This window comes from Triturus cristatus, chromosome 6, assembly GCF_964204655.1.
Source record: "Triturus cristatus chromosome 6, aTriCri1.1, whole genome shotgun sequence".
Taxonomy (NCBI): domain Eukaryota; kingdom Metazoa; phylum Chordata; class Amphibia; order Caudata; family Salamandridae; genus Triturus; species Triturus cristatus.
In genome coordinates this window covers 1,189,077,639-1,189,097,386 of record NC_140589.1, presented here as the reverse complement: position 1 = coordinate 1,189,097,386, position 19,748 = coordinate 1,189,077,639, and the positions used below count along the sequence as shown (strand labels likewise).

At 42.9% G+C, this 19,748-nt stretch overlaps 1 protein-coding gene across 2 annotated transcripts in view; it reads right to left on the bottom strand.

Annotated features, from left to right (window-relative positions):
- THBS2 (thrombospondin 2) overlaps nucleotides 1–19,748 on the bottom strand; it is a 556,651-nt gene that overhangs the window by 70,053 nt on the left and 466,850 nt on the right. For both annotated transcript variants that reach the window (XM_085612109.1, XM_085612110.1), the window contains exon 20: nucleotides 4,742–4,839. In XM_085612109.1, coding sequence (XP_085468235.1) covers nucleotides 4,742–4,839 — 98 coding nt within the window. The remainder of the gene's footprint in view (nucleotides 1–4,741; nucleotides 4,840–19,748) is intronic.

Here is a 19,748-nt window from a genome sequence, read left to right as displayed (position 1 = left end):
AGACACTTGCAGTATCCCTAGCACAAAGAGTAAGTACTGGGCAAATGGTAGCATAAGTAGAAGCAGCATAATGTGCTATCAAACAGAGGAGGTACAAAAAGAACAGCAATTTCCAATAGCTTCCCTTCAGAAAAGATAGAAATCGAGTTGCAATAGAAATGTGTGTCTCTCTCTTTCTTACACAACAGTTCCAACTGGGGCAGTAGCAATGCAAGCTCTCTTCCAGACCATGCATATCATTTTTCAGTTGCCATAAATCTGTTCAGAAATTTATGAGATATTTATGTTCTGTAATGGAGCCAGGGCAGCCTTAAATGGTTAAAGTTTTGTACATCTGAATTACTAGATTATGAAGACATTCATGAACTATATAGTTCACAGGCAGTATTCATATTAAAAAAAACAGTCATGCATTTCAGGAACTGTGGACTCAAAAGGTACCTGTGCACACAATGGCAATCTGATTGGATGCAGTGATTTTTGTTTCAAACATAATTTTCCTAGTATGGCATCTAAGAACTGTTTGCAAACTCCTCATTAAGAAAAAAAAGATAAGAGAGGCATAAGAAGAAAGTGTTATCACATGCTGACCAAAGGGCAGCTGAGGGAACCAGAGAGATACATTCAGGTCTTGAATGTGTAAATAAAATACATTGCAACATTAGTGGACAATGGATCAATTATAGAAAGGCTGCATCTTTGCTGGGCATCTTGGAATAACCAAAACCTATTCCAATTCAGTGGTGTTTTGATACTGTCTTAGAATTTTCATAATCACTTGACATTGGACTGGGGAATCTTTGTGAACACTCTAATGTGAACTTATAAAGAAACCTTGGTCAACCCTTATTCAGCTCTTGAGAATGTATCAAAGGTACATTGTGACATGCTTTGCCTGTAGTAGGGGAATAAATTAGAGTAACCCCAGAAAGCATAGCTAAGCTTTCAAAATATTGAACCTAGTCGAAGTGCATTGGTCCAGCTTGATAAATAAACAACAATCTATAACGTGTTGCTCCAAAGACCTAGAACACCAGTTGAATGAGACAGTAGTCACCATGGATACTGCTCAGAAGTTAGAGACTGCACCGGGAAGTAGAAAAAGGCTGCAAATTATTGAGAGGCTGTGTGGATTGGAATCCAGGTTGCAACAGAAAATACAAATCTAGTTTTTGCAGTAAAATAAAAAGGTATTATGGGCATCTAAGATATTGAAGAGCCAGGCGACATGACTATTTTGGCCATGAGTCTTGAGGACTTCAGATCAACCTGTAGGTTGTGTGAACTCAATATCACTAAATGAGTTAAAACTGATTTACTTGAGGTGGCTCTCAAGCACAGAGAGGGGTGTCACAGATGCAAGACTTAGTTAAAATCCTAACCCGCTCACAGAGCTGATATCTCAAAGCATGCTGAACCTTCTGCATTGCCCTCAAATCATAATCTTTTTGAAAAATGACAGCCCTTTACCTTGCACTCTGCTTCTCATAAAAGTAGGTTCCAAAATGACTAGTTTCACCAATTATATCACGTAGTCATAGGCATAAATGACCCGCAATGGTATTCATAACTTTCTAACTTTAAATGGTGAGTAATCAAACTTGCTTGTTTCGTTGACATTTTGCTGGTTGAGCAACTTTTGAACGCTTGTTGCATGGTGAAAGAGAAATATTTGGCTTGGTCACAGATTGTTCACCCTAACTATTCACAGTTACAGCAGATAGTTGGGTGGTGAATAGAGTGACAAAGGAGCAGGTCTCGCAGAAGGCTATGCTCAACCGGTTCAAGAGTCACCAACAACATCTCCAGAAACAACCTAAAAATATAATCAACATTTCTGTTCCTTAATGTACTGGGAGACCTACAACATATCCTACCAAAAGTGTTTGCAACTATCCAGGTATAGGCATTGTTACCCCCCTTAAAATGGCAATTAGTTTTCTGTTTGAGGAAGAAATGTTATGTCTTCAGCATGGAGGCTTCTTAAGGTGTAGGATTAACCACAATATTTCCCCATCATACCATAGGCAACCTCGTACTATGCTTGTTTTTTGCTTTTTAGACGTTACTAAAGAACTAATCCTTCATCCGTAGACTATTACTGCTAGTGAAGGAAGGCTGGGAACATAATCTGAAGTCCTGCACATTCTAAATTGTGGGTTATGTCTTTGACCACAGTGGAGAGATAATGCATCAGATGCACAAGGTGAATGACAATCTTCAGGCTAGTCAAAAACTTTATGTTCAGAAGATGACCCTTAGTGGCTACATGAATAGCCAGGAATTCCTGGTCATGAAACCAGCTGGTAAACAGACTTGAAAGGAAAATGAATACAAACAATAGTACATTTTTAAAAAGGTGAATACAATCATCTACACAATTGACTTTGGTTCCACTATGAATCCCCACAGGCTATCCCATGTGAACTAGTTCAAACCATTTCAGAGGTCACAAATCAAAGAACAGGAGTACAGGAGCCCTCTTTCAGACACTGTGGATACTGTCCAGCATTTACTAGCTTCCAAAGGATCTCTCACTTATTCTATCACAATGTTCATTGTATAAACTTTAATTAACACTGTATGGTTATCTACTACCATAAATAACTAACTAATGTTAAAAATAAAATTAAAATTAACTTAAAAATGTATTTCTCTTTATAGTTAGCTGAGCAACCACAACATTTCCAATGCACAAATCATGATCACAAAGAGGATATCACAGGTAACATTACAACCTATATAATGAATGGCATTGCTGATTTCATTATATGTAACTGCACCAAAGACATTTATGTCATGACAGAATCTGCAAATAGTTGAACTTTTTCAAGTAATTTGGCTAAAAGTGATTATGCAGGCCTATTCTCTAAATCTGTCACCTAAGGTCCATCTCAATGTTGACAGTAGTTCTGGGGACTTAAAACTACATGTAATGTATTTAGTGACATTTAATGTTTGTATGAGTAACTGCAGCAGTCATTGCCATTAATGTCATTTCTGAAGGGCTCCTTAATCGTTAATAGTAGTACTGTGGCCTAAAATTAAATGCCATGTCTGTGAAAATATTAATTAAAAACAATTACTATAGTAGCCTTTCTGTTCTTCATGTCACGCATGAGGACATTTAGAAATTGACTGCAATATGGCAGCCTTACAATTCCATTTAATGTGTTTGATTTTATGTTTTGGATTGAGATGTAACTACAGGAGGCTTTCATTTATATATTTTTAGACTTTGATGGTAGTACTGTAGCTATACATAATATGGTAGCCTTACTACTGCAGTTAGTGTGTTTGATTGTATTCTTTGAATTTAAATGTAACTACAGAAGTCTTTATTTCCATATGTTTAGTCTGTGAAATGACTTTAAAGATGGTACAATAGCCATACAACTGAAGACACACGCCATGATATTTTGTCACTGCCTCTGGTCAGTAACTGATTCTAAGTACTTTCTTGGCACAGCCTGTGGCCTCAATCAATGAGCGTTTTGTTGCCTGTACATGCCCCATGCCCAGCAACCATTCCACGTGTACCTACTTGGCATTACCCACAGCTAAGTATATAGCGGACTAGGTATGAGGTCTGACGTTTGGTCATACTCTGTGCCCAGTACCCCTTACTTCGTATCAACTATTCAGACTCCCCTGATGTGGCCATTGAAAACAAGGCATTGCCTTCTTCCAAGTCACGTATTCTACATCCATGGCTTCAGTACTTGATGGAGACAGGTGTAATGCCCATATACTTGTCAAAAGGCAGGATCTTTGGTCATTCATTAGCCCATAGTATACAATACATATAGTGCATAGCCTTAAGGAGTGACTTATGTACAGCACTGTCCAAAATGCCCTGGGCGAATGAAAGCCCTGTGCCCAAAGACTCTTGTCCAGTCTTCATGTGTCTTATTTTTCCTTTTCTTGAAATGCAGTGAGCAATTTTTTGCTAACCAAACTGCAAAGGATTTTTTTTAAATGCTCATACTGGTTCCTAAACAAGGAACACAGGCTCATTAACCGTGGGGTTTAATTTTGTCATTTATGTGGTGCAAAATTATTTTCAGGAATTTGCCCTGGCCTTAGCTGTGTTATGGTGTGCTTAAGTTTCCCAACATTAACCTGAGCAATTTTTATGAATCAGGAGGACTGGTTCATGAATCTTTGTTTCATGAGGACAGTAAGCTAATTCACAAGAAAGGAATTTTATTGTTGCTTTTTTGGGGAAAACAGGCCATTTTCAATCCTCAGTGATGTGCTGGGATCTCTCCATAAGAGGCCACATCCTCACCTTGCTCCTGCATGGGCTCCACAAACATTTTACACAAGTTTTGTGAACAAGGTTGACAGGTTTGAGATCCTAAAAATGACAAAAGGAAGCAGCCTCTGTACCACTGTGATTAAATTTTAGATCCCAACTCTACAAAGCACAGCCATTATGGCAGGCAAGAATTTTCTTTTTCAGAATTCTTAAAATCTACTGAATGAATTCACACCAGACTCAGCAAAGGGACACATTTACACCTCTTAACATTGAATTTGGTTTCATTCTGCCCAGCAGTTTTTACTGTAATTGAGGGAACATTTATATGGCATTTTGAACGGAAAATGCAACTTTTAGGAACTTTTAGGAACTGCTTTCTGTCCATACCATCTTGACCAATCTATATTAATACACAGAACCTATTAGCATAAAGGTCATATTTTTAGAATATTTCATATGCAATAAACTGTCTCTCACCTAATGAAACCAGTTTTAGGCCTGTGAGTCAGGTGCCACCTGTATGCAGTGTAGTCCTTCCAGCCAACATTCTTGGGGTCATGCCATAAGGTACGCACCTAAAAAATAAACAGAGTTGCATGGATGAACTTCACAAGAGAGTTATATCATTTTTAAAAGCTGCTTAACAATTCTCCTCCAAAAATGCAACTCACAGACAGATCAGAAAGATGTCACAAAGATAACTTGTGAAAGAATACATTAGACATTACAGAAAATCTGTGATAGTGAAACCAGACAAAAATCTGACTAAAAAGAGCACAGTAAAAATGAAAAGTATGTTCTCTTTGAAGGGACTCTTGAGATTGTCAAGTCAATGAACACAATGATCACTGCCTTGAATTCATTAGTTAGGACTTGTTCATTTATTTTAATAAATGGGCCACTTCCTCACTTGATGAGCTTCCATTTCTGTAATCCAAGTTGACATTCACCAGAGTCAAAGGAAACTGCATGGTTTACGAGTTTGTGGCAGGATCAGAAACTCAAAGAAGGCTTCTGGTACCTGGCGATGCAACTAAAGCTTCTCCTTTCGCAAGACATATGATCCCTCATCACATGTTGTGCATACATCTCGATTCTGCCTTAAACAGGCATTTGGTGCTGAATTGAGACAGTAGGAAATCCCACTCTTACATTTTGCCAGGAAAACGCTAGCGAAATGTGAATAGGGAAAAGTGCCTGAAATGAGAAAAAAAACATGTGGAAATGATTATGCAAACTGATTTCGATTTTTACTCCTAATTCCAAGGACTAAAATTAGAAATTTGCAGCTGTGAAATAATGACCCTGCAGTATCAATACTATCTTTCAGGAGGGAAATCACAGCTACTAAAACCCGCACTCAAAATGAGGGAAACAGAATAGCGTTCGGAAAAATTAAAAACAAAAATAAATTCCAAGTAAGATCTTCTAATTCATTAAACTCCTGGAGGCCAACAAATTGTGTGGCAAGCATATCGGCGCTAACTTGCTAATTCATGATACCAAACAGCCATCTATACCATTTGTCTCTGTGCTGCTTTATTGATTACGATTAGGATTACGAATTTTCAAGTTGATTATTGAACCGGTACACAATCTGACCTGCACTGAGCATACGTGTGCACAGGTACTGACCGAGGATGCTCTTCCATCCTGATATGGCCCCTGAAGATAAAAAAGATACACTTTCCATCAATGCGGAGCATATAAATATCAACGGGTCGAGATTGCGCTATGTTAAACTCTAAAAATAAAAAAATGCTAATTTTTGCACTGTTTGTCAGTTTAATGCAAGTTGGAGAATTTCATCATGAGAAACAGTTTTCTTTCCTCTGGTTTGGTTGATCAGTGTTGTAAAAAAAGGATATTTGTGCTGTTAACTTCACAAGTAACCACAGTTTTGAATGTAGTTTAAACAATGTAACAATAATTTCAGCTTTTGAGCACACACCCCTGTCATACCTTTTCAGTAGTCTAAACTTGTATGGTTTTTGTTATTGTATCTAAACCTCTCCAGTATGCTGAAGCAAAATAAAATGTTAAATCGTCTTCATTTCGATTAGTTTGGCAGCGACATAGCAGGTGTATAGTCTGAATTTAGACAAAATGGGTCTTATGCTTTATCTTCACATGGTGCCATAAGTACAAAGGGTTTTGCTGTGCCAAACCATATAATTCAGTAAAATACAGAGTATCCAACCTCAAAAACAATTTTAAATATGTACAAACCTAATTTTGCGATAATCTTGCGATTTGAGAAACGTTGCCCATATCACAAAATGGGTTTAAAATACATTACCAAATGACAACAGCATTATAGGAGTGCTTCTTCCCAATTGTGATTTGGTGAAACAGGCTCCCATATGCCAGGGGTGGGTGTCGGGAGGTAACAGACTCGCTGTGCAAGCACTTCTTTAATCACCAGAGGACCCGCTGTGTGGGACGCTACAACCTGCAGCCAAGGACTCCAGTATCCAGGTTCCCACATGTCACGCGTTGCGGCAGCTAACTAATGTGCTATGTAGGCTTTTCATGAATCACTGCATGGCTCGATACAAAGGACGTGCCTGGGAGTGTCTCTGTCTGCGCCTCGAAAAGGCTAGGTTGGGCCACCTCGCATGGCTGTGATACTTAAATCCAATATCACCTGCTTGACTTCAAGGTAGGCTTCCCCTCTTTTGACGCTGTTCTCAGTGTAAGCATGGGAAAAAGAAAGGCCATATCCCTGAAAGGGAGAAAAGCAGTTTATTCTGCCCAAAATACCTCTATTGCTAATTATCTCACTATTATAATGGGAATTATTTCATCTGATCATAAAAATGTGGAGGAAAGGATTGATGTTGCATAGCATAAATCTCACAATCCCCCTTTGGAACTAGTGTTTATTGTACTTAATAGCTACGTGATTTGTAAGAATCCTCAGAAAAGCGCTGAAACAGCTATACAACGGGAAAAGTTAGGGACAAAATTGCTCAATGCGCTCAGATCCTCTACCTCATGTATCAGCCTGGAAAATGTAGATAATGCTGGGGATAACATCTCAATACTAGCAAACCCACCACCTCTAAAAATGAAGAGAGGGGAGGTTAAGGCCAAAGCACCTAGAATGTTAGCACCCATACAATGTCCACTGTTGTGGCTGCAAGGAATCCAAGCCTTCATGGTGAACAATTCCCAGATGGAGGGATGGAGAATAACAACAAAAATGAGATAATAAAGGATGCACAAAATAATATTTTAGATCTTTGCAAACAATTTTCGATGAGAACAGACTCTCTAATAACTGACTTTTGCACTAAAATGGAAGCCAGGATTATGGCCCTTCTAAAGCAATCACTGGCACAAGCAAATTTACCATGTGCAACAGCTGATTATAAAGATAGGAGTGACGCTGGTAAAACCCAATAATTGGGAAATATAGACCCTGTAACTCCAGTTGTGGGCCTAGACACACACAGTATTGGCAAAAATGAAGAGAAGAAATAGAGAAAACCCCCAGGCTGGCTTTGCAACCAAGTAATGTGTGAGATAAAAGGGGTGCAATGCAAGAAAGGACCCTCGCTTATCTCCCCAAAATGTAAGGAAATATTCTACCTGTAAAGAGACTCTGCAACTACCACTGGACTGTGCTCCCTACGTGATTCTGCTAGAAGAAGTGCCGCTGGTAACAATTAGGTCAAATAAGGATGGCTTGGCCTCAAAATGTAAGACTGCTCAATAGTTAAGGTCCAAAGCAGGCTATCATGATGATTTGTATAATGAGTTCCTCTTAACGAGTAGAGTTGGATGGATCGGAAAAACTGGTAAGAACTTAAAAGGGGATTGTGTAGTGATAAACTTCAGGAATCCAATGCTTGTTAAATATCTACGACAACATCCTAATTATCTGTTAGTAATATTGCTGAGTTGTCAGATAAATGTGCGGGAAGATACTTGATGTCTAACACCTCTTGTTTAAGATTCGCTTCTACCAGAAAATAATCGCTCCTTGATCTATGCCCATATTTTTTATTATGGAATGATGTACCTTGCAGAGCTCCTATCCTCTCCCTCTATAAGTTGCTAAGAGCGTGCTGACTCTTCATAGATCTCAAAAAAGCCTGGGATTTCGGAGTGGGTATAGCTTTACTATTACAGTAATAATCAACTTTGGATCCATGATGATATTAAAATCTTCTGCCATTATCCAGTAAGTTTGTAAATACTACCTTTAAGGGTTCACAGTCATCCTGGTTTGAGCCATAATATCTTACTAAGGTTGGTGGATGGTCCTCTATTTTTAACTCCGCTATAATCCATCTAACGGATTTAACCACCTGTGTACTTAAAAACCTAACGCACCCTCCTTGTTTTTTAATGACTATTGCTACCCCTCATATGTTAGCTGTCTGTTCGGTGCACCCTACCTGCTGTACCCATCTCTGTTTTTTTTTTTTTTTTTTTTGAAAAACCTTTATTGACATTTCAACCAATAACAAGTATGGGCCTACAACCCCCGGGGCCGGCCGCTAAGCAGTCAGAGTAACAGAAATCAAATTTTATCACAGGCAGCACCTCGGGGAGCAGAATCTCCATGCTAGTACACTCTCGGCCACTGAGCAGCCCAAGTAGGAGACCAGGATACAAATGGTTTTCATTTTATAATAAGGGAGGATGGAAGGATCAGGTGCCAAACAGTTTCCCAGCAGCGAAAAATGACAGGCAGAATAATAAACGTCAACAATAAACAGCAATCTATCTAATCAATGGCGTTGAAACAGGAAGTTCAGGATGTGGAGGAATATCACGGCCATTTGCGCCTGCAGTCCCCTGCCCTAAAACCCAGAAAACACCACGGAAAGTGTGGCACACACGAAAATGCGGTGATTAACAACGAAGGAGTTCTACCATTCTGATCCCAGAGAAGAAAGACCAAGAAGAATAAGAGAAGAAAAAGGAGGCCATGAGAAAAAAGGGGAGTAAAGACTAAAGAATCCCCTCCCCCAACCCCCCACCCTGCACCTCTGCAGATGAGTACGGCCCCCCCCCCCCCCCCAGCAGTGTGCCTGTCGCCCCGGAACCAGACCCGAAATATAGAAGAAACAGAGAAAAAGGAGTAAGAAAAGAAACCCCACCAGACGGGGGGGTAGAGAGAGTATTAATAAACTGGAGGAGGGCCTTCAAAACCTGCCCCCGGCTTCTCCCTCCCGCACAATATGTTTTCCCCCAAAGCAAACACTAAACAACACAAAATCGCTCATGTCAAAGAAAAATGGGGAGCATTATGCACCTATTACACTAACAGTTATGCCGTGAGAGCACGCAACCCCTGAGCCCGTCCGCCTATTGAATGACCACCTCTGAAGGATTAGCCTCATCCTTGGCCACTCTTTGCGAATCCACCCATGCATACCCATCGACCCAGTGCCATGTACAATGTTACAAGGAAGAGGAGCGTCCAAAAAAGACCAGGAAGCGACACACACAGGTAGGGTGGAAGTCTCTGAATACCAACACAGTCAGCATTATGGAGGGTCGTCTTTCCCAGTGCTGCCCCAGGATCTGAACTGCACACAAGGTCCAGGAAGGCGGAATCAGCCAGGGCAGGCGACAATTGCTTGTATATTGCCTGGGTCGCCGGAGGCCGCGTACGGGACAAGGCCACCACCCCCCACTCAGGTCCAAGACCTCCGGAACAGACCAGACCCACAGCCAGCCGATCACACGTTAGTTCACTGTCCGGAGTTTCCAGCTGTTCGTTACTCACAGGGGGGGCCACGACACTATCCTCCTGTGTGCAGTGTAGGAAGTCCCTGTGTACCTGGGGACAGGCAGGCCGCAACTGTTCCGACGCTGATGCCACCCCATCAAGCTTACTCCCTAATACCCAGGCGCCGTGAACCAAGGTGGAATGAAGGGCACCGAGAGCTTCGAGAAGGTCACCGTACCCCAGCACAGCCCCCGGCGCTCGCTCTGCTACGCTCCTCATAGTTGCACACTCCCAATCTTGCTGCGACCTAGTGGACAGGATGGTAGACCTCGTCCTATCAAGATGGCCGCCGGGTAGGTCCAACCCAGAGTGGGACCGGGACTCAGGGACAAGCGCCTCGAAGTTCCATATCACTGGGAACAGGGTTCCGGGGGCAGGCAAAAATTTATCCGGTGTGTGGTCACGGGCAACAGTCATCCCCACCACGGACCAGCGCCCGCGAAAATCCGGGAGCAGCCCGCAAGAATCAGGGCGAGTTACGGGCGGCGTCCGGGCAGCTCACCGGCGAAGGCTGAGGCAATCACCGGAGAATCTTGAAATTGCCACCTCGGGCATGCACTCGCTCCGCTACGCTTAGTGGTAGGAACGACCACGGCGAAATGTAGGCCGATATTCGCACCGCTCCGGTAGTCCGGCTCCACCCAGTCACCAAAAGCCGCTGTTGTTGAACTGCCGCCCGGCCATGTTGTCCACTCGAGGTCCCGGTTCCAGGGCTGCACAGGCCGCAAACTTCAAATGGACATTTCTCCGGCGGTACCTCCGCCAGAAACTTCGGAGTCACACGATCGGTTGCCGCTCTCATTCACCAACACGGGGATATAGCGCAGGCTAAGGATCTCATGCAGGATATATGTGCGGGAAGTGGAGGTTCACGGAGCCGGGAGCCTACGCTGCCGTTCCGGTCGCCATCTTGGCTCCTCCCTCCCATCTCTGTTTTTTAAACAACTTCATATATTCTTCTTTGACCAAGTGAGTTTCCTGTAAAATTAGAATTTGTGCAGAGCAATCTTTGAGGTATTGTAGAATCCTATCTCTTCTACCCCTTGTGCGAAGCCCGTTAACATTCCATGATAGTATCTGCATCATTTGTGTCATCTTCCTACAGTATCTTTCCAATATGTATGCTGACCGTCATACTGTGACTCATCTACTTTCTGTCTATTTGAGGTGTCTGAGGAATTTTCTTTTTGTTATTCCCTCATGCTCCCCACCCAGTGCCCCCTACCTACCCCCTTGGATAACCCCTTCCCCACTTCCTACTGGACCCAACACAGGCCCCATTTTTATTTTCAGCCCCTTGTTACACACCAGCACCTATATTTACATAGATTGAAACACCACCCCCTATACCCCCTCACTTTATCTCCTACTCCTTCATTTCTAGGGTTATATGTCAGTCTCTGAGTACCCCCCTTCTTAATTACTTCAAGGAGATCATCGGCCCCTCTAACAGTTTTCAGAAAGCACATTTTGTTATTATGCATGACTCTGAGGGCAGCTGGAAATTTCAGCTGTGCCGAAGCTCCTGTTTTCTGAAAGTCTTAGAGCTGCTCTCCGAGTTCCTATTGTCTGTCAAGGGTGATCAGGGCCAGATCTGACCTAATTTCAAAAGAGAAATCCTTCCCCCTTAGAGTTTTCATTTTCAATGCACCTAGGGAGTATTTTTTCTTTCAGGGTGTACGTTTGGAAATTGAGAAGGATTTTCCATGGCTTTGCTCTATTTGAGTTTCTCCTAAATGGATCTTTGTGTATTCGCTGAATGTCCTGTTCTATTGCTGCCTCGCTTTCTTCTGTCTGGAGCGTATACTTTATTAATGAAGCCACAAATGATTTCAAGTTGTCCGCCTCTCTTCCCTCGGGAACATTCAGTATACGCAGGTTGCTCTTCCTAGAATTATTTTCCAACTGTTCCACCTTCTCCTGCAGTGCCTGCTCCACCCTCTGCAGTGCTATCTCCTTCTTACTGTCTTTTAGGCCCACCCTTAGTTAGCCAACACTAGTTTCCAGTGTCTGTGTTCTCACTGCCAGAGAGTCTATTATTTTCTCTAGAACCTCCCAAAAGTTGCATATCTTGCTTTAGTTTGCCTCCGATACAGCGAAACCGTTTCTGATGTCTCCAGAGAGTGAGGCAAACATATCCTCTAGCGAACCCTCCCCCAGCCCCGGTACCAGTAGTACCAGCATCTTTTTCCTGGTCGACACAGTTTTTGGGGGGCCCTTCTGAAGAGGGAGTACCCCTGTCGCTATCAAGCGCATTTCTATCCTTGCGGGCCTCCCCTTTCTCACCTGCCACCCCTCCTGATGTGCCTTCTATTTGGTGGCTTCATTGAATGGGCAGTCTCCCCCTGGTCAAGCATTTCTGGATTCTTAGATTGCCTCTCCATGCCCTTTTACTTACCTTTAAGGATAATTACAGGTGGGAGAACCTTAAAAAAGGTCATCAGGGAGGGGGTAACTTTAATTTTGTGACTTAGAATCTCCCTCCTGTTTTTTCCACCCCTTCGTCCTTTTCGGGAATCCTGGTCCACTTCTCACTTAGTTCTGGGTCCCTCCATGCTAGCTTTGAGAGAAGAGGGGTAATATAACATTTGTCAAGAGAGGGGGGGGGCACTTAGTTCTGGGTTTAAAGCTATCTCTGTTGGAGTGACAATAGGTCCTTCTACAGACCTGTACCCTTGCTCCTGCTGCCTTCCCACTTGCACATTAGCCCTTGAAAACTCCAGTCTTCCCCTATGGCAACCTTACCAGGTTTTTCTCCAGCTTTCCTCCTGCTACCGTGGGGACCCACAGTCACACCCAGATCTCGGATTGCCGCTTGGGGAGCAGCGCTTGTGCTGACGCTGCTCTCACTACTCCTGAGAAGAACACGCATGGCCACCCTGCGGCTCTTCCACAGCTCCAGGGCGGAGTGAGGCCGGCAGTTTCCCCCATTCTGTTTCTGCGGAGAGATGCTCCTCCAAGATGCTTCTGCGATCGGACTCGGAGCTAGCGATTCTGTAAAGCACATATGATACATGTAGGTGGGGGGGGTCATTAAACGTCTGTGATGGTAGTGGTGGTGCGCTTCAGTGGGACCTAGCGACCTGCAGAAATATCGGCCGCCATGTTCTCCCTTCATGACAGAGGTAATTAGAGAGATCTTAGATAATGGGATGCAACTTCCAAGATCATGGAATGAAGTGACAATTTCCCTTATCCTAAAACCTGGCAAGGCCCCCTCTAACCGCAAATCATATAGGCCAATATCCCGATTGAACACAGACTATAAAATATTTACCACCATCATGGCGGGGAGACCAAGCAAGGTTGCTAGGGGGATAATCCATAAGGACCAGAAGGGATTTATTAAGGGGAGGCACATCCATGAATTAATGTATGGGCTCATTGGAGCAATTGATGTGACAACAGCTTATTCTGTCCCCCTCTCTGTTATGTTAGACTCCTCCAAGGACTTCGACAGGGTTAGGTGGTCTTATCTGCTATTCTGAAGAGACTGAAGCTAGGTGATAAATTCTATAGGGCGGAATATTTAATATATCAAAGCCCCACGGCGAGAGTTCTAGTAAACGGGAACCTAACTGCCACTTTCAAAATGGCAAGTGGCAAAAGACAGGGATTCCCTTTGTCCCCTCTGTTATTTAATCTCTACATAGAGCCCTTTGCTCAGAAATTGAGGACAACAACTAACATCCCCGCCTTCTGTTGGGGGACTTGGGAGAAGAAAGATGCTTTAAATGCGGACGATCTAGTAATTTTCACTTCTGACCTAGAGGCCGCACTATCTCCCACCTTACAGATAGCTATGGGGTTTGGTAGAATTTCAGGCTACCAGGTAAATGAGGCCAAAACAGAAATTATAGTTTGGAATCAGAGGGCAGATAACCCATTGTCTAAAATGGATATGAAATACTTGGGGATTAGAATTGTGGAAGATATAAGTAAAATCCTAGACATTAACCGACTGAGAATTTATAGGGAGCTGGGTACATCGTCCTCTTATGATTTTTGGACGAGTCAACTTGGTCAAGATGGTGATTTTGCCAAACATCACTTATCTATTTAACACCATACCTCTTCATTTTGAGAAATTAACAATAGACAAAATCCAACAGGCGATAAACTCTTTTATTTGGGCATATAAAGGGGTCCGGATATGTTGGAAACCGTTGCGGAGATGGCGAGAGAAAGGGGGACTATCATTACCGGATATCCAGTTATACGCATGGGCTTTCCAAATCACCAACTCTAGAATGCTTTTTTGAACCCCAGATGACACGGATGTCGGAGTTATATTCTCCGCAATGATAAAAGTGAGCAGAAGGAGAACCTGCTGTTTTCTCCTCAAGTTAGGGGGAACAACATTTTTCAAGAAGATTAAGCTAAAAGGACCACAAGCACTTACTAGAGTGTGGTATACGATAAGAAGGCGTCTCGAAGGAGATTACAATTCCTTCTTTGGCCCAATCTGGGATTCTCCAGGAACACCTGGATGCCTTAAGGATATGTTGGCTTTATCAATGAGCGAGACGGGTGTACTTGTCTGGGATGAGATTATGCAGGATGCACAGCTAATCACATGGAGTGAGATAAAAGATCTTATGAAGGACAACATTTCCCATTTTAAGTATATGCAACTCAAGAGCTGGGCGCAGGCTCGAAAAACATCATTGGGTGTAGCCAGAAATCTGGAGGAACAATTGGCCAGCAAACTCCCAGTTGTGAAAGAAGTCTCCTTCTGGTACTGGTTACAGGACACCATCGACGGAGAATTCACCCTGGTAGAAGATCTATGGCGCAGATGTTTGCCGAGCTGTAATTTACAACATATTTGGCAAGTATCGATGCGTACACTTTAGACTATTGTTAAGCCTGCTTTTTTTTTTTTAAAAGAAACCATTTTTTCTCACTTCGTAGGGCATATATAACACCTGAGAAGCTGTCCAAAATGGGGAAAGGAAAGCCAGTTGCTTGTGCAAAGTGCGGCCTGGAAAAAGGGACAGATTGTTGATTACATTGTTTTTTCAATGTAATCAAATATAAATTTTCTGGCATGAAGTTGAATCAACACTCACAGGTATTTTGGGTATACAGATAAAGGTAAGCCTTGCACAAATTATCTTTGGGGTGAAGGAGGGTGTGTCAGGAGTAACTAGTATTTTTTTGTTCTATGCATTATTGCTTGCCAGAAGGGAGATCTGTTGCAACTGGATAAGTGAAACAATGCCACAGCATGCAAAATGGTTAGAGTCCATGTTTTATATGTCAAGAATGGACTTGTTGGCAAATCGGTCTAAAAAGAGGAAAACATTCTGGGATATATAACAAAATTGGGCTGGGGCTAACTGAAGCCATTGAGTGGCTTAAGGATAGCAAGAAGATAATAATAAGAAAACACTGTCAAATGATTACGCTGACAGAACTCTCTGATTCAGCTGCAAGGGCCTCCCAGTACACTTTATGCAGCCGCCGGAATATTGGACGCTGTCTGAGAGAGATATACCAGAAGGAGGATGGTGTTTTTGACCCAGCACCTTCCTTTTCTCCACCCATGTTGCGGGTCCGTAGTCTCCTCCTTTGCAAAGGATTGGCAAGGGTAAAAGTTATCAAAAATAAATAAATAAATAAAACATCTTAATTATCTGGCAAAAACACAAGATGGAATACAAGCACATCACCTTAGTTTCTTCTATAGACTAAATCTTCCCCCAACAATCACCGGTATTAACTATGGGAGATATTTGAGACCACAAGCTGGAATACAGGATTGCTATCATGTTTCTGTCAGGAATAGTTTTAAGCCAATTGAAATATTGAATATGAATTAATGACTGTTATCCCATACATAGACAAACAAGCAAAATTACTAGCTGGAGAACCAATCTTATATTCCAATCCAAAACTCCCATTCACCCAGGCTGAAATTGAGAGCTCTACAGATAAAAAGACTCTTTCATCCTCAGGGGGTTTAAGTCTTATTACATGGAACACTGAAGGGGCACCTTCCAAGATTGGAAATCCAAACTTGTTGTCGTATATTAGTGAATTTGATATTATATCCTGTTAAGAGACTTAGATGAAAGAAAAGTTACACATTGATGGTTTTTGCACTTTTGACCAGTGAGCCTTACTGTAAGCTGCTGGCAGGGCCAATGGAGGTCTGGCCATGTTCATCTCTTTTTAAATTCCTATACTGTGAGCATCAGAAGTCTGGTCTTCCCCACACTTCTTGGCAACACTTTTGTTTCCTGAAGAAACCAATATATAAGTGTCATCTTATTAATTTTTGGGACCCTGGGCAAGACAATTTGTGGCCGCTTATTTGTAATTTTACTATCCATTTTCTGCTAATTGAAACCTGTATGATGTCAAACAAACTTTCAGAAACAGGCTTAACACAAAAACACCTGAAATGTGTTAGAAATGGGGGTCTCTAGTTGGCAGTGGCTTGCACCCTGTCCAAGTAGGGACCCTTCCTTCTAGTCAGGATAAAGGAGTTACAAACCCAAATAACCCCTGCTCACCCACCTGGTAGCTTGGCACAAGCACTCAAGCTTATCTCAGAGGCAAACTGTAAATAATTATTTACATAACATAACACACGCAGTAACACCGTGAAAACACTCCAAATGGACACCACACCAGTTTAGAAAAATAACGTATCTTTATCTAAACCAAACAAGACCAAAAAAAACAAAATTCTAACATACCCAACTCAAACATTCACTTTTAAAAGGTTTCAAGCAATTCTGTTCATAAAACTCTATGGATGTGGTGATTTTACACAAAATACCTCCAACTAATTAGAATCCACAAGGGGAAACAGCCACAGAGGAGGAGGACGTTGGAAAACACAGCGATGCGTCAATTCCTGAAGCCTTGAGGCAGCGATGCATCAGTTTTGCTGCACGCAGGAGAAGTGTTGCATCAAATTCAGATTGTAGGTGGAAACGGTGCATTGATTCCGAGACGGTTCTGGTCTGAAGGTGATGTGTCTGATAAACGTAATGCACAGGTGCGATGCGTGGAAGTACAGATGTACTGGAGATCGATGTGGCATCGGTAAGACATGCTACATCGAATTATTCAGCGACGGTCCCATAATACGTCGATTCTTTCAGCCACACAGCAGTACCTGTATCAAAGTCCGTGCGGGGTCTCAGATTTCGAAGACACAGTGTGCTGAGCTCATGCTGCGGCAGTTTCTTTGGCAGCTGAGAGGCACGGCGTTGATTTCTTTGGTGGCATGGTGGCAGTGTGTGGAATTTTCTCCCGCACTAAGGTTCTGCATTGGAAAAACAGATGCTCGAAGGGCAATGCATTCATTTCAATGGATTTGAGACGGTCTTTGCAGCAGAAACAACCTCCAAGGGCCCAGAACTGGATTTGGCAGATCAGAATCCCCAGCAAAAGAGTTCAAGGATGCTGCAGACGAAGTCTTTGATGACCCTGAGACTTCCAACAGGAGGCAAGAACACAAAAGCCCTTGGAGAAACTTCACAGGCAGGATACAAAGCAAAGTCCAGTCCCTTTCCTCTCCAAAGCAGCAACTGCAGGCGAACCCAGCAAAGCAACACACCAAAAAGGGGCAGTACTCCTCCTCACAGCTCTTCTGCTCTTCTCCTTGGTAGAGGTTCCTCTTGATCCAGAAGTGTTCTAAAAGGCTGGAGTTTTAGGTCCAATACTTATACCTCTTTTGGCCTTTGAAGTAGGTATTATTCAAAGGTTTGTCTTTGTAGTGCACATGTTCTTGTTTTGCCTGGTCTTGGATATAGACACACTCCAGGGGGTGGAGACAGCATTGTGAGAGGCCAGGTGCAGGTGACAGCTCCTCCCACCACTCTAGCCAGGAAGGCCCACCAGCCTGGCGATGGGCCATCAGGATATGCAGGGCACACCTCAACCCCCTTTGTGTGACTGTCTAGAGTGAATGAAGAAACCGGCCCCTGTCAGCTCCAACCAGGCGCTGACCCCATAGGCAGGCAAAGGCACAAGATGGTTAAATAAGAAAATGTCACTTTCTAAAAATTTAATTTTCAAACACACAGTTTAAAAACCACCTGCACTAAAAGATGTGTTTTAAATTCTGAGCTCAGAGAGCCCAAACTCCAAATCTCTAGCTGTTCCCAATTGAGTTACACTTTCTCTAAAGAGAGAGCTAGTCCTTGCCATAGTGAAAAACAACATTGGCAGTATTTCACTATCAGGACATGTAAAACACACAACTACATGTTCTATTTTTCACATACACCTCATCCTGCCCATGGGGGTACCTTGGGCTTACCATAGGGGTGCCTTACATGTAGTAAAAGGGAATGTTTGGGCCTGGCATGTGGGTGCACTAACCAGGTCAACATGGCATTTAAAAACTGCAATCACAGACACTGCAGTGGCAGACCTGAGACACGTTTACAGGGCTACCTATGTGGGTGGCACAACCAGTGCTGCAGGCCCACTAGTAGCATTTTGTTATATCCTAAGTATTACATTTATGTGTAATCAGCCTAGGTCCTCCTAGCTGCTCAGCCAGTGTGAGACTTGGTTATGGAATGTTGGTGTGACTGTGATGCGTGAAATGCCTGGGTGCCTGAGTGGATGACAGTTGGAGATGGGCTGAGCAGCTAGGCAGGCTGCTCCTGTTGGGGCTGGTGTATGGCTGGTACATGGCTAGTACCTGACTAGAGCTGGCTGGACTAAGATTGTTAATACCCTGACGTGGATCTAATAAAGAAGACTTGAAATTACACTACAGGGCTACTAGTGTCTCTATACAGGGTACAACATTATTTTGGCGACGAACAGACCAGGACTCAAGCGTTTGTAACAGAAACTAAGAGAAACTGAAGACTACAGAAACCAAGAGACCAAAAGGAACTTGAGCATCCTGTTGGAAGAAATTAACTGCATAACAATAAAGATAGGCTTGTTGGAGCAACAGGCAAGCCAGCCCCACCAGTGTCCATGTCATTGGACGGCCCCAACAACCATGTGTGTCCAGCCAGATCGTGCTCCATGGATTTGACCACAGGTATGGTCTGTTTGTTAGGGTATGTCTGAAATATCTTTCACCCTACCACATCCTTTTGTATGTGCTGCTTGGATATTTCTATGGGGTAAAGGGGTTGTGGCTGCACAAAGGCAAGTTAAAGACTAATTCAGTGAATGTATTCACATGTGTCACACAGGAGCAGTTATGGTTATGCCAAGTTTGGTGTCTTGGTTACGCATGGAAAGCACTAATTACATCTGACATCTGAGTTATAATATATGGACCTGTGAAATCAGCAAGTGCAGTGACAGATGTGGCTCTACGCAATTTGTGCTTTGGAACTTGTGTGTCTAGGAAGTTATGTACTTTACTAGAGGTCTGATACACAAATGGTCCTGTGAAATCTCAGCGCTTGGTCAGATGTGGTCATCAAGCGGTCTACGCATTGTTTGCCAAATTCTACACATGGGCACAAGAAGAGAGGTGTTATGTTACATCTCTCTGTTTAGGAGCGTATGGATCTGGATTCTTCTGTGGGGGAGATATGGACACATCTATCGTTATCATGCGTTATCAAGATCTGACTTACAATCTGCACATGAGCCTTTTTGAGGTGAGCTTGGGGTCTTGCCTACACAGTGTTTTGTTTGCCACGATTTGTCTGAAGTGTCAACTAGGAGCAAGACAATGACGGTGAGGCCTTTCCATTCTTTGTTTTTTTTTCTTGCTTTTGAGGCCTCCTCGCATCG